General features: G+C 38.4%; 1 protein-coding gene across 3 annotated transcripts in view; it reads left to right on the forward strand.

Moving 5' to 3' along the window:
* The window catches only part of PDS5A (PDS5 cohesin associated factor A), an 80511-nt gene that overhangs the window by 63609 nt on the left and 2109 nt on the right, over positions 1-14793 (forward strand). For 2 of the 3 annotated variants that reach the window (XM_057407560.1, XM_057407561.1), the window contains exons 27-32: positions 2790-2922; positions 3566-3685; positions 4508-4570; positions 9827-9972; positions 11213-11318; positions 13533-13885. In XM_057407560.1, the coding sequence (XP_057263543.1) occupies positions 2790-2922; positions 3566-3685; positions 4508-4570; positions 9827-9972; positions 11213-11318; positions 13533-13885 (921 nt within the window). Of the gene's footprint in view, positions 1-2789; positions 2923-3565; positions 3686-4507; positions 4571-9826; positions 9973-11212; positions 11319-13532; positions 13890-14793 lie in introns of those variants that run through there. The other variant, XM_057407563.1, reaches the window with a different exon arrangement.

The raw sequence follows: 14793 nt of genomic DNA on the forward strand, positions 1-14793 counted from the left end.
GGAGTTGTCTTCTCATAAAGTGAAGTAATGATTTTAGATTCTTGTATTTGTCTAGGAATACCTGTAGAATTTCCCAACGCACTTACAGGATGCCAAGCAGTGTCAGTTCAGATATTATCAGATACAGAGATTTTCCAAGACTTGAAATCCAATTTTTTTTTCTTTTTTCCCCCTTATGCGAATCTGCTGGAATTCATGTTAAGTTTGCTGCTGACTTATCATTTGGACTGTATGCCTGCAGTGCAGCTTAGTGCTTCTTGATCTATTCAGCACAGATCAGTGTACACAAGCCTGTCATAAAGAAGCATGTTCTGTACTGCTTCTACTTTGAGACCTTCTTGTATGCCTCAAATAATCTTTAATACCTTAAGTATAACTTTTGTATTCCTTTGTGTCTTGTAATGAATTTTAAAAAATAGTTAAGTTTTGACACTTTCTAAAAGTTGTTAAAGCACACAGACACACACACAGACGCACAGATCTTTGGGTTCAGTGTTCTGGGGTTTATTTTTGGTGGAACTGTGAGCACTGTTGCTCTTACAAAGACATGTATAAGCACATACTACAACATACATCATCAGAAAAGCAGTTCATTCTTGGTACAGATAGGTGAGTTCACATCTTAATTCTTTTTGCACCTTCACCTGTGAGGGTCCAAGCCTGATTCTTTCTTTAAATGAAAAAATTTGTTTCGATTTCTGAGTTACTTGTCTCACACCTAGTCAGAATCTGAAGTCAGTGGAGACTTCTTACCTAATTATCAAGTCTGCATTTTGTCCCAGGACCCTCTGTTCCTTCCAACATCTGGAAGCATCCTCTAGCATGTGCTCTATCCAAAATACATTGAACAAATTCTGATTCACAGTTCTTGACTTAATACTTATCTGAGAAGTGCTTTCTGTAGTGCACTAGAAGTTTTTTTTGACCCCCTTTGTATAGCTTTTCTTTGTTGTCAGATTTCCTCCCTCATGTTTGTCACAGGCTGGCTAAACTAGCCAGAGAGGACTGCTCCAAACAAAGAAATACTCTGTACAGGAATTTTGGCAGCAGTACCTCTCTGAGTAGTCTCCTGAGATAAATGCAAAACATTTTTGTCATGTAATGTAATACAGTTTCTTGCAAGAGTTCTGAGGCTCATAGTGTTCACTTTAAAGTGTTAACATAGCCACTTGCAAACTTGGAAAAGCAAACTTGGCAGTGTGTTTTGCAGTTGTCTCCCTAGTTTGTCTTGGTTTTACATGGCCTAAATTCAGTCACGTAAAGTAAATACAATGCTTAGCGAGTTCCTTAGCTATAATCTGTGGTGCTTATCTTTAGGAAGTTTAAGATTGTTCTGCAGAGGTGTGTTTGAGGTTGTTTCTTAGGTTGAGACAATGTCTTTTTCTTCCAAATTCATATTCCAAAAATACTGAAATAGATACAGAGAATGAACTTCCTTCATGTGACTGTGTTCCTCTAGGTGCCTGTTTTTTCTATGTGAAATCCCACTGTTCTGGAAAGGTCTTGTTGGGGGTTGATAATGATTTGATTTGTTGACTTAGTGAGGAAGTTAAACTATTGAAGTTGATACATGTTAACTGGAATTACCAGAGTAAAATTTGTCCTCAGTAGTAATATTCGGTTTTGTAGGAGTGGGATCAGTATGGTATTGGTACTGTAATCATCCCATTTAAGTTATTGAGAATAGTGAATAGATGGATGTAAAGGTATCCAAGAGATTTATTTACTAAAGCCTTTATAGCTCTTTGATGCGTCAGAATATAGATGTCTTATTTTATTTCAACACCAGATAACTGTTGAAGTGTTTTGACAGAGCACAACCCTCTTTTACTTCGAGATCTTGAGAGAAATGTTCCTTCATCTCTTGTGTTACAATCTTTAATTTGTATCAGTTAAGAAGATTGGGGCTTTTGTGGACAGGGAATTCTGATGTTCAGCCATCCTGTTTTTCTAGTTTTTTATTAGCAGCTTTCTGCAAGATAATCTGTCTTCCAGAGCTTTAGAATTAAATTAGCTACTGGTGAAGCCTGCATTTCTCATACCCTCCCATATGTCTTTCTCAACTAAGCACAATTTTACCGTATTATGACTGTTGACCTCGTAGCCACGTGCAGCTGTAAATAGCAAATGATTGCGTGGATGAACCAGTTGTGCTTTATATCATAATTGAAATATTCTTAAAGCAAACTTTTTAGTCAAAATATAATGGGTTCTCCCAATCAATAAATAAGATTTAAAGAAAGAAAATTAGAAAAGCTAATTCCATTACGTCTATCTGTAAGGATTTCTTTTCCTCCCATATGGACCATTAGCAAAAATCTGACCTGCTCAGTTTTGGATCTCCTCTCCTATTTGGATTCCTGTATTAAACCACATAGTCTATCAGCAGTATGACTTGTTTAAGCCTGTTTTGAGTATGGTTATGGTTCATTGTTGATAGGAACCCCAAGGTAGTGATTACAGAATTTCATCTGTATGATGGTAGCACCAAGATTCTTGCTTCATATTTGGAAGAGGAAAACCTTGTTTGGTTGGGCTGCATCTATAGATAAAATACGAAGCACACTAATTTGGCAGATTTATTCTGAAAAGAATAATTAAGACTCTGTGCGTTTAAAGTCTAGATTCTGTTTCCACCTTCAGATGATGTTACCTGTTTATATCTTCAAATTGATTGTGGTTTCTTAAGAAAAGCTAGTACAGCTGACAAATTTTTAAGACATTGTTATGTTGGGGCGCTACAGTATAAAAGCTGGAATGTAATTGCTTGTGGTTTTATGGCTTTTTAGGTGCCTGTGGTTTATGCTTGAAGTTTTAATGACAAAGAATGAGAACAATAGCCATGCCTTCATGAAAAAGATGGCAGAAAGCATCAAGCTTACCCGAGATGCTCAGTCTCCTGATGAGCCAAAGGCAAATGAAGTAAGAAAAGCAATTCAGATAAGTGTTGTGAAACCTTCAGCCCATCACCCAACACTTGATGAACAGGATTTGCAGGAAATCTGAAAGCACTAGTTCAGACATTTTTAGGATCTTTTAGAGAGAGTGTTAATTGCAAGCATTGTCTGTATGTTGCCAATCTTATTCTTTCAGAACCTTGTTGACCTTGTCCGGCACACAATACCTAATGAAGTTAATAAACAAAATCTGTTAAATATTACTGTTTCTACCTGCCTGCCTGCCTTACTGTAACTCCTACTGCCTAGTTTCCCAACATAAATGTCTTCTGTGGTTTGGGGGAGGAAATGCTGCATTATACTGCTGCTGTTAAACCTCTTAGTTTCTAGCAGAGATTAGAAACCATTTATGGTGATTTGATTGAGCCAGCGATTCTATTTTACAGCATAGGCATTACTAGTTTTTTAAAAGTAAAGTCATATGAGAAACAGGGACTTCTGTATGTGGTTGAAAAGACAACAGTATGGTTAATGACGTAATTACAAAATACGTCCTTTGTGGTGGTTATTTCAACACAGATGAAATTTTTTTGAAGAATTCTGTTTTATGTACCCTTTAAAACAGTAATTCCTAAAGCATGCTTGTCTTTTTTTTTTTTTTTCTTCAGAAACTGTATACAGTGTGTGATGTAGCACTATGTGTCATCAACAGCAAAAGTGCTTTGTGCAATGCAGATTCACCGAAGGACCCTGTATTGCCAACCAAATTTTTTACGCAACCTGAGAAGGTATATTTGTTAATTTCCAAAGTAACAAGGGGAAATACCTTTTATTTTTATGTTTGAAAGCTGGTTATCTCCATAACTTAACATCATGAGTAGGAAAATGCATATATTTTATCCTCAGCTATTAATTTTTTTGAACATCAGTTGTAAGCTGTGCTGTCTCTTTATTATGAACATATGCCAGAAATGTTTGTAGCCAGGTGAGAGCTATGAGAATGTATGTATAAGCTGACTGTATATCTGCATTGGAATGCAAAGCAGACAGAAAAGAAAAAGGGAATGTTTTTGTCTTACCAGTGGTATGTTTATATCTGTCAGTAGCGGTTTGGCTGTTTTGCTTGCTGTACAATTTGGTCCTTTTGTTGTCTAGTAATAGTCTTAGTGAGTACAACTCAACTGTCAGCAATAGCAGTATGTGCTTTAAGAGGCATACTTCTAAAATGTGTAAGCAGAACCAAAGTAATTCCTTGGCCCAGACTTGATGTGTTGGCTGTACTGAAGAATATAATTCACATTTTTCAGTGTCTTAGACTGTTAGGTAACAGCCTTTCCAGAGTTTGTTTAAAAAAAAAGTTTAGAATGAAAAAGGTTAATCCCGACTTCAGGTACGACATACTGACATTCAGTAATGCTTGCTACAAATCTCCAAAATACAGTTTTGACCTATCTTTAGTAGATTGATTCATTTGCAGCACGTTGCATGGCGTGAAATGCATGTAGCACTTGATAGTAGCATCTAGTTTGAGAAGTCAGTCATGTATATATGAAAAAGCAACAGCAAGATTGAGAGATCAAAACACATGCTGATTTTTATTTTCTATACAGGATTTTTGCAATGACAGGAATTACATTTCAGAAGAGACAAGGGTTCTTCTTTTGACAGGAAAGGTACTGTATTTTGACATGTTACATCCTTTGAATATCACTTGGGATTTATTTTAAGTGTTATGGACTGCTGTAGTTTAAAAATGGTGTTAAGGTTTTGAGTACAATAATTTTTTTTAATGGCATATTTAGCACCTTTACCATTATGCCAGGTGAGTAGACACCAGGATTGCTACCTGTGCACTGAGACATAGATTCTTTCTTAACTATGTTTTTTACATAACCATAGGTTTTTCTATTATTCAGATAAGAGTGGCATAAAGCTATGATACAGATACTGAATTGTGACGCCATTAGCATAGGAGATCTGAAATTTTCAATCTCAGTATTTTTAATACAGCGGTTAATGCTGTTAAATTCAGCTGTAAATGTCTACACCTGTTTGCATGTCTTATTTTATTTCAGACATAATTTGGCTGATAACTTTCACAGGGGAGAGAAATTACAAAGTCTTGGTGGGGGGAATAACAGGAAAAAATACCAAAAAACCCAGAACCTATTCTTACACCTTTTACCATGAGCTGCCCTTTCTTGGGGTTCAGAAACTTTCTAGGTTTTCCTTTCCTATCTTCTGGTTAAATTACGTCAGAATCCTTTTTAGTCTAGCCCAATAAATTACCTCTTTTGTTTTTTCTTGAGCTTAGTGAAAGAATGCTGGATAACGTGTAAAGTGTAAGAATCCTTAGAACAGTATAAATCATGGTTTTAATATAAATTTCATGTGCATTTATTAGTTTTCATGTCCTGTGTTTCATGAACTGTTACTGCATTGGTTCCTGAAGTCTTCAGTTAGAGCAAAACTATGTGGTAATTCTTCATTGTAAGAGTAGAGACAGATGATCACTGTACATAGCTATATCATTTGAAATTGCTTGTTCTCACACCAATTTTTCATTTACACGAAAGGTTTCTGCTGTCAGAGCAGTTCATGTGAGTGAGGTTTGCTGGTGAGGTTTGCTCAGTGTCAGAATCCTGCCTTTTCCTTGTTCACCCTACGACACAAGCCTGTACACTACTCAGCTGGGTTGGAGTTACAAGTAGGAATGGAGGAGGCAAGCAGAAAACAACCTTCCTTAGCAGCAGCTGTTACCAGGCTGGTGCTTTAAATATCTTCAGAAGAACATATATATCTACTGCTGTAATTGTTTCACCTTTGGCAGTGTTCAAATGTAATGAACTAAGCATCTGAAGCAGGTTTAGTTGGCTGTGTAAACTTACCATATTTCTCATTTGATAAGGCATTCTGCAATGTAGGCGAAAGCTGTTTAATGTTCTGGGAAAACAAACATTTATTTAATGCCTAATAGAATACACAAGCATGTGCTTCTTTTTTTTCATACGTCCATTACAGAAAATGAAGATGTGTAAGGATACCCCCACTGACTGAGACCAGTGGTCCTTTTTGGCCTGGTATTGTTTTTCCAGAGGGACCAATACAGCGTGATTAGGTGCAAGTCTGGTCACTTTCTGCAATACATTCTCCTTCTTACTCGCTGAGCATTCATAATTTTGATGATGGGATGCTAGCCTCTGCATCTGTGCATGTTGGTTTTGAGATTTGCTTATGGAATTGTTACCAAAATTATCTGCTCTGATTTTAAACCTCTGGATGCTCTGACTTCAGAACCTCTTATGGCAGTAGGTGCCAGAAATTTGCAACATGGTTGCAAAATTCTGCACAACCTGGTTGTGCAGAAGCCCTTCCTCTCGAACTTTTTTTTCTCTCTTCTATTAGCTGTGCAGAATGCTGCATACTTTTTATAAAGTACTTACAAAACCATAGAATCATTTAGGTTGGAAAAGACCCTTAAGATCGTGTCCAACGGTTAATGTGGTACTGTCAAGTCCACCACTAAACTATGTCCCTGTGCACCATATCTATAGGTCTTTTAAATATCTCCAGGGACAGTGACTCTACCACTTCCCTGAGCAGCCTGTTTCAACCCTCTTGGTGAAGAAATTATTTCTAATATCCAAACTAAACCTCCCCTCAACAACTTGAGGCCATTTCCTCTTGTCCTGTTACATGGGAGAAGAGACTGACACCCACATCACTACAACTTCTTTTTAGACAGTGATAAGTTCTCCCCTGAGCCTCCTTTTCTCCAATTTAAACAACCCCAGTTCCCTCTTACCCTGGTAAGAGTTGTGCTCCAGATCCTTCACCAGCTTCCTTGCCCTTCTTTGGACATGCAGTAAATTGAGTTATTCAGTAAATAGAACAAATAAAATACAAGAATAATATGTTTAAGTAGATGTTGTGCAGCATTAGTAGCATGATGTAGCTACTGAACATGTGCTCAGTAACAGGCTGTTTCTGCAGAGATCATAGCTTTTTCTTTTTACTAGCCAAATGTTTCCTATCATCTGTGGTATCTCTCTCCTGCCTGCTCCCTCATAACTTCCACACATAGGAATTATATTTTCTTGTGGGAATGTTAATAAATTAACTTGGTCTCTGAGGAAATGTAAAGTTACATGAAGAATGTGACATGCCAGTTATGAAAACTTTTTTGACTACTCTCCAGAGGCAGAATAAAAACTTCAGGCTGCCTAGCCAGCCTGACCAGGTTGATTGGTCAACAGACACCAGCCGTATCAAGATCTAAAATACCATCGCTGTATCAGAACACAGGAGTAGATAGTGTTAAATATTTTTATGCTAGCTTTCTGTATAGTAAAAGTATACAAACTTCCTACTGTCGTAATGAACCTAATTCTGTATTACCTTTTGGAAAGCATTTCCCTGAGGTGCTTTGCTTTGCAAATACAAGGTGTTAGAATCACAGAATATCTCAAATTGGAAGGGACTCATAAGGGTCATCTAGTCTGACTCCCTGCTCTTCACATGACTGCCTACGGCTAGGCTGTATGACTTTGGAGTGCTATCCAGGTGCTCCTTGAAATCTGACAGACTTTGTGCATTACCACTTCCCTTCATTCTCGGTGAAGAACCTTTTCCTAATGTCCAGTCTGAACTTCCCCTGACACAGCTTCAGTCCATTTCCTTGTGTTCTGTTGCTGGTCACGGGAGAGGAGATAAGCACTTCCCCACTCCTGCCCTCCGTGAGGAAGTTGTAGACTGTGATGAGGTCACCCCTTGGCCTTCTCCACTGACCAAACCAAGTGATCTCAGCCACTTCTCGAAAGTTTTGCCCTCAAGGCCTTTCACCATCTTGATCGCCATCCTCTGGACAAACTGTAATAGTTTAATGTCCTTCTTATACTGAGGTACCAAAAGCCGCACACAGTACTCAAGCTGGGGCTGCACCAGCGCAGTGTAGAGTGGGACAGTCACCTCCTTCAGCCATGGAGGAAGTGCATGGAACCTTGATGCAGCTCAGGATGTGGTTGGTCTTCCTGGCTGCCAAGGGCACACTGTTGACTCATGTTCAACTTGCCATCAACACAAACCCCCAGCTCTCTTTCTGCAAGGCTGCTCTCCAGCCTCTCATCCCTCCCATTTGTATGTATAACCAGCAGTACCCCATTCCAGGTGGAGAATCAGGCACTTGCTTTTGTTAAATTTCATACTCTTGGTGATTGTTCAGCTCTCTAGTCTGTCCAGATCTCTCTGTAAGGCTTCTCTACCCTCAAGGGAGTCCACAGCTCCTAGTTTAGTATCATCAGCAAACTTAATGTACATGCAACTCCTGTGTCTAGATAATTTATAAAAACACTTAAGAGCTCTGGCCCTAAAATTGAGCCTTGGGGAACCACACTGGTGACTGCCACTGGCCTGATGTAACCCCATTTACTATGACTCTTTAAGCCTGACCCATCAGCCAGTTGCACACCTGACATATTAAATGGACTTACCTAGCTGTGTGCTGGACAGTTTATCCAGAAGGATTCTGTGAGACAGTATCAAAAGCTTTTCTAAAGTCCAAACCCACCACATGTACTGGCTTCCCTTGGTGACCTAGAAGGGTGACCTTATCATAAAAGGAAATTATGTTGGTTAAGCAGGATTTTCCCCTCATGAATCCGTGCTGGTTATGACCAGTGACTGTGTTGTCTCTCAAGTGTTTTTCACTAACTCCCAGAATAACCTTCTCCATAATTATACCGGCACTGAAGTGAGACTGATAAGCCTGTAATTACCAGCATCTTCCTTCTTACCCTTCTTGAAAACTGGGAAAGCATTTGTCAGCTTCCAGTTGACTGGGACCTCTCTGGTTTCCCAAGACCATTGAAAAATGATGGAGGGAGGTCCTGCACTAACAACAGCCAGCTTTTTTAGTACCCTGGGATGAATCCCATTGGGCCACATGTATTTATGTGCATGCAGCTGAAGCAGCAAATCTCAAATAATTTCAGGGTCTCCTGGAAGTTAATCATCCTCCCCAAGTCATAGTCATCTAATAAAGGACATTCCAGGGGCCATCACTGGTGTTGAAGACAGAGGCAAAGAAAGCATTAAACATCTTTGCTTTATCACCTCCTGTTTGTGAGGTGACCAACCTTGTCGAGCAGCGTCCCAGAGTTCTTTCTGATAACTGGCTCCTTCAGCAGCCTGAAGTCTGCTCTAGCCACAAGGATCAAAGTTTTGGTGGCAGTTTTTCTCCTGGTGCCAATGATTTGAAACTCCGCTACTTTGTCATCAGTTTAAGACAACCACCAGTCACCACTTTGCTCACAAGTCCCTCTCTGTTTACAAGCCACAGATCTAGGAAGGCCCCTTTCATAGTCGCCTCCTGTAGTACCTGCACAAAGGAGTTACCTTCAGTGTGCTTCAGGAATTTCCTGGATCTGTTTGACTCCACTGTATGATATTCACAGTTGATGTCTGGAAAGTTAAAATTGCCCATAAAGGCAAGGGCTGTTGATCTAGATTTATCCTTTATTTCCTTGTAGAACAAGTTATCAGTGGTGTCATCCTGCGTGGATGGGTTGTAGTAGATTCTCTCAACATCATCTGCTTTATTTGCTTCCCCATTTGTCCTTAGCCAGAGGCTCTCAGCCATGTTGAGACTAGTATTACCTAACATTCTGGCTTTTGTTGAGACTTCTCCAGCTGCTGTCCCTTCATGAGAAAGAGCAAGGCAATTCAGGAAGTGCTGTTAAATTATAAGAAATAAAAGTAGGACAGACAGTGTTTTTTAAAGTAAAGATGAGGTCTGTACCTCTGAGCTGGTGGCATTGGGATTGAGACTGTTAATTCAGAAAAAAGTACCTTAAAATACTCAAGTAAATATTTTAAAAATTAAGTATCTATGTGAAGTTGCTATTTCTTAATATTTAAACATATTCTTCCAGCCAAAGCCAACTGGTGTATTAGGTACAGTAAACAAACCATTGTCTGCAACTGGAAGAAGGCCATACATCAGAACTACAGGATCAGAGACTGGAAGCAATATCAGCGTAAACTCTGAGCTGAGCTCTTCTGCAGGAAACAGATCGAGGTAAAGGGGTTTGAAATTTCTTTCAGTAACTCTCTACTTCATCTTCTACAGTGTGCTTGCATGTTTTAAGACAGGAGATGATTCAGTTTGTGCCAGTGTGTTTGAAGAGCACTTCTATTTTGTTCAATTTTAAGAAATATAATAGTAGTCTGTAGGCAAAATTTCCATCTCTGCTTTTTGTTTTGGGATTTTGGTTTTTTTTTGTTGTTGTTTTTTTCTTTTTTTCAGCAGACAAAAATTTAGCCCAGTCTTTAGGTGTAATTACATGTAATAGAACATAAGATAATGTAAGAGATGCTATACTGCTACAGTCTGAAATGGTGGTGGTTAATATTCATATTTTTGTGTCAGAACTGAAGAGACCAGCCATACAGTTTTTGCAGCCCACACATCTTTTTTTTAATGTATAAATTAGCATTAATCCTGATTGGTAACAACAGACATTTTTGATGTAGCCTAAATGTTTAAGATTAAGAACAATTAAAAGGAACTTGCTGAAGAGGACCAGGATCTCAGTGGAAAGATGCAACATATCACTGTAATATTCGGTCTTTCTTCTACTAAGTGTTATTTTATGTGAATCCAGTGGTTTTAAATTTGTCATAAATCTGGAGAAACAGTTTACACTTTCAGGTTTTAAGATGGATTAATTTGGTTTTGAATTGGTTAACTGGCTAAGAGTTAAAGAAAGTAGAGAAAGTCAACTCTAGTTGCTGCATTTCATAAGGCCAAAAAGAAGTACAACTGCGTTCAGAATTTGTTCTGTAAGAGTGCATGATATGTGCTGTAATAATTGTATATTTTTAAACTGTATTTGTTTTAAAACTATTGTATGTTTGTGTAAATTAACTTGAAGTTGGTGGTGAATTGCTGGTCTTTATTTTGGTTCACTACTTTTGCCAGTATTGGCTTTTTCTATCTGGAAAAAGAACACAGCCTCATGTAGAGCACTGGTCTTAAGTTTGCAAAAAGCATTATAAAGCATTGTGTCGGTGATAAGGGATATGGCTCGGTAGCTAATCCCTTCTAGATCTTTCCTGGTTCTCAGAAAGAAAATCTGTGTGATCTTGGGCAAATTCATTTCTCTTTTTTTTTTTTAATTAATTTAGCCTGTCTGCATTAATTTAGCCTGTCTGCATTAATTTTTTAAATTTTTTTTATTATTATTTTTAACTAATTGCAAACGTCTTTTCTCTTTTGTTCTGTGTATTTTATTTTTTTCCTTCAATTATGCTACCAGGGAACAAAGTTCGGATATATCAGAAACTGGGGTCAGTGAAAATGATGAAAATCCTGTGAGGATTATTTCAGTCACACCAGCAAAGACGGAACCTGTGAAAAACAAGGTATGTCTGGGTATTTTTATGAACTGTACCTGTATAATAAGCTTGGCACTGGGGGTCTATTTAGTACATCTCACTGCAGTTTTAACTTATAAAACATACAATTGCATGAAGTTTAACAAAGGTAAATGTGAAGTCCCTGTGCCTGCACACAGCAGTACAGCAGTACAATTCAGGCAGCAGTACAACATTCTGGGATCTGCATGTCTGGGGTGTAACTTGCCTAAGAAGAGCTTGAGGGACCATCCCAGTAGACAACCAATGGAGCATGAGTTGACGGTGTGCCTTAGCAGCACTGAAGGCAAGCTGGGTCCTGGGCTGCATCAGCAGGAGTATAGCCAGCAGATTGAGGGATGTCTTTATTCCATCCTATTTGGCATTCACTAGGCTACAGCTGGAATACTGTGTCCAGAATACTGTGTCCTTGCCAGTTCAGCACATACTGAAAAACTGGAGAGAGCTTAACAGAGAAAGGCTTGGAGGAGTTGCTATATGAAGAAAGGTTGAAAGTGTTGGATTTTTTCAGCCTAGAGTAGAAAATCCTTGAGGGGATTTAATCAATCTTTCAATATCTAAAAGATAAATGGAGAAGATGGAAGCACTTTCTTCTCAGGGCTGCATGGTGACAGGACAAAAGGCTACAGGCAGAAGTTGCTTCAGAGGAAATTGTGAGGAAAATTAATCACTGGAATAGGTTGCCCAGAAAAGTGGTGGGATGTTGCTGTTCATGGCTTGGCTTGTCAAGGGCTCTTGATAACCCTGCTTTCAACAAGAAGGCTTAACCAGAGGATATCCAGAGGTCACTTCCAACCTAGATGGTTCTGTGAGTCTAAAATCAAAATAGACATTTTGTAATAATGTAAGAACACATAGATGGTTCATGCTGCATGCACTTTAAGTCATATTCCTACTCAGTCTTTTTTTGATTAGATGAAATCAGAGTAATAAGCAGGTGACTTGGGTTTGTATCATCATTTAGAAAAGTCAGGGGTTTTATTAATCTTTTAAAATAACATCCACATAATGCTCACACCTCTGAGCTAATGAAGAAAAAGTCTCAGATTTCAACATATGGTTCCTTTTTTGGTTCTTTCCCCAAAATAGGGTTCTTCTGAAAAGTTAAGAGAAGTTAGGTAAAGCCTTTATGAAATCAGTCTTCAAAAATGCTTTCTGCCTTCTTGAAACTTGGCTTTGGTTGAAATTATCGAAGAGTGGTTGTCTGTAAAGTTTTTGGGAATAGCAGTTGTAAATGTCTGCCATGAAGCTGCTGGAATGCTAATAAAGAATAGATACTGCCTGACTTATTTAAACATTTAAGAAATACTGGTGGAATGTTCAGCACAGAAGGTCTGTGGTTCAGATGCAGCACTTACATTAGTGAGTGGCCTCAGCTAGTTTGTTTGAAACTGCAGAGTCATCCCAGCCATACTTCTTCAGTGCCCTTTTCTCTGCCCCTCCTCCTAACTGTTCTGGAAGCCAACGTTCAAATGAAGGTCTAGCATCCAGTGGCTTCCTTTTTGTTTTCCTGTGAATACTTTTCTGTGTAGAGACCTACATTGCCACCACCCTTTCTGTTTCTCATACGCAGACACTGCTTCATGAAATTTTATCAGTTCCATTACCTTGTTCGGTATATTGAGGAAAACATGCATGTAGGCTGTACCTATTCAGACATGACAAAGAAATGGCAAAGGCAGCCAAGTTTAATTTGAGACTAGGTCTTGCTCCCTTTGTTATTTGCAAACCTTGGTGGTTTTTTTTTGCTTTACTGGCATTTAGGGCTTTAATAATCTGCATTTTACTGAAGGTTGGTCTCAGACTTTGCATGTATTGAAGTAAATATCATTTGCTGTACCAGCATCATTATTCTTGCTCCTCAGTTCTCTCCTGTCAGTTGGGAAAGAGGCAGTAAAAGGAACTTGTCCAGAAGCCTCATGGGAGGATCTGAGGTTATTAATCTTGCTGTAATCTCACTTTCAAGCAGCAAAAAGATACATTGGGAACAGATATTAACATTACACACAGTGGAAAAAGCCTTTTTGCAAGGTTAATGCCTGAAATCCCATTTAGTGAAAGTAGGCCTAAGATGATGTGATGTGTTTTTTGTAAGAACAGTTATTGTTTTATAAACTTGTGTTTCTGCTGGAGGGAGGTAACAGTTGCAGTTCACCTTTGGGAATCTTTTTTTTCTTCACATTCATGATTTTTACTTTATAGGAGATTAATTCTGATCAGGCTACACAAGGAAACAGCACTGAACGTGGGAAAAAACGAACAGCAACAGCATCTGGAACTGAAAATATTCATCAAAAACCAGAAGAAAAAAATGTAGATGAAACAGGACCATCACTTGCAGCAAAAACCAGGAGAGGGCGTCCACCCAAACCTGAACCTCAGGGCACCACTGCAAAAAATGAGGAAACAAACAAACCACCTGTCCGAGGAAGGAAAAGGGCAGCAGTCAGTCAAGAAAGTCCAGGGAGTTTAGAGGCAGGTAATGCCAAAGCACCAAAACAGCAAGACACAGCAAAAAAGCCAGCAGCAGCACAGAGACAAATTGATCTACAAAGGTAAAAATAAACAAATTATAAAACACATGGGTGGGGTGGGCTTTTCTTGTCCCAAGATATACCCTGAATGTCCAATTATAACAGGTCCAGCATAGTTAAAGGGCACAATTAAAACATGATGATTTTATGAACACTGTGGTGCAACATACATTATGTTGCGTTCTGGTTTTTAAAGGTACCAGGCAACTAGAATTGGAAAAACTGAGTTTATTTGGTCAGGACAGGGTAAACTAACCTGTTTTCACCAAATTTTACTTCTTTGTTTGTTACTTCATGGTTCCCCTTACTAGTCTTGCATTGTAAAAGGACTAAGAATTGAGGGTATTTCAGTGTGTTCATTAATGCCAAGTACACAGGAATTTAGGTGCTCTGTTCTGCTTCAGTTCATTGATAAAAAAAAGGCTTGAAAACTGTCCTTAGTAAACACAACAAATTGTGATTCTGACTAATTCTTTTATGATATTTTGTGTCTGTGCTTGTTTAATATTAACAGTATTTCCATATATATATATTTTAAGTAAATCAAAAGCAGAATTTGGTACTGTGTAAACTACAAAACAGCTCTTGGATGACGATTTGTTTTTCTGTACTTCAGTGTTTAAGTGTGTTGATTTGATTTCCAATATAAACAAACCACAAATGCACATAAACACTGAGAAATTTGTTTAGCTGATACAATGAGAATGTTAATGCAAAATTGTCCAAAGTTATGATGCAGTAAGAGATCAGCAAACCAGTATGCTGGAAGAAATCACGAATGAATCTAAAGGAAGAAAGAATCATTGGAGTGTTTTCTTTCTAGAGATCTTGTAAATTAAAGAGAATCTTGCAGAGAAACTCAAAAAGAATTACCTTTTCCTCTCACAGCAAGGTTCATACACTAGTAAATTGTTCAGTCATTCAAGAGA

The sequence above is a fragment of the Pezoporus wallicus genome, unplaced genomic scaffold (genome assembly GCF_028554395.1).
Source record: "Pezoporus wallicus isolate ANWC-B61680 ecotype Strahan unplaced genomic scaffold, APGP_CSIRO_Pwel_v1 contig_2492, whole genome shotgun sequence".
Classification (NCBI taxonomy): Eukaryota; Metazoa; Chordata; class Aves; order Psittaciformes; family Psittacidae; genus Pezoporus; species Pezoporus wallicus.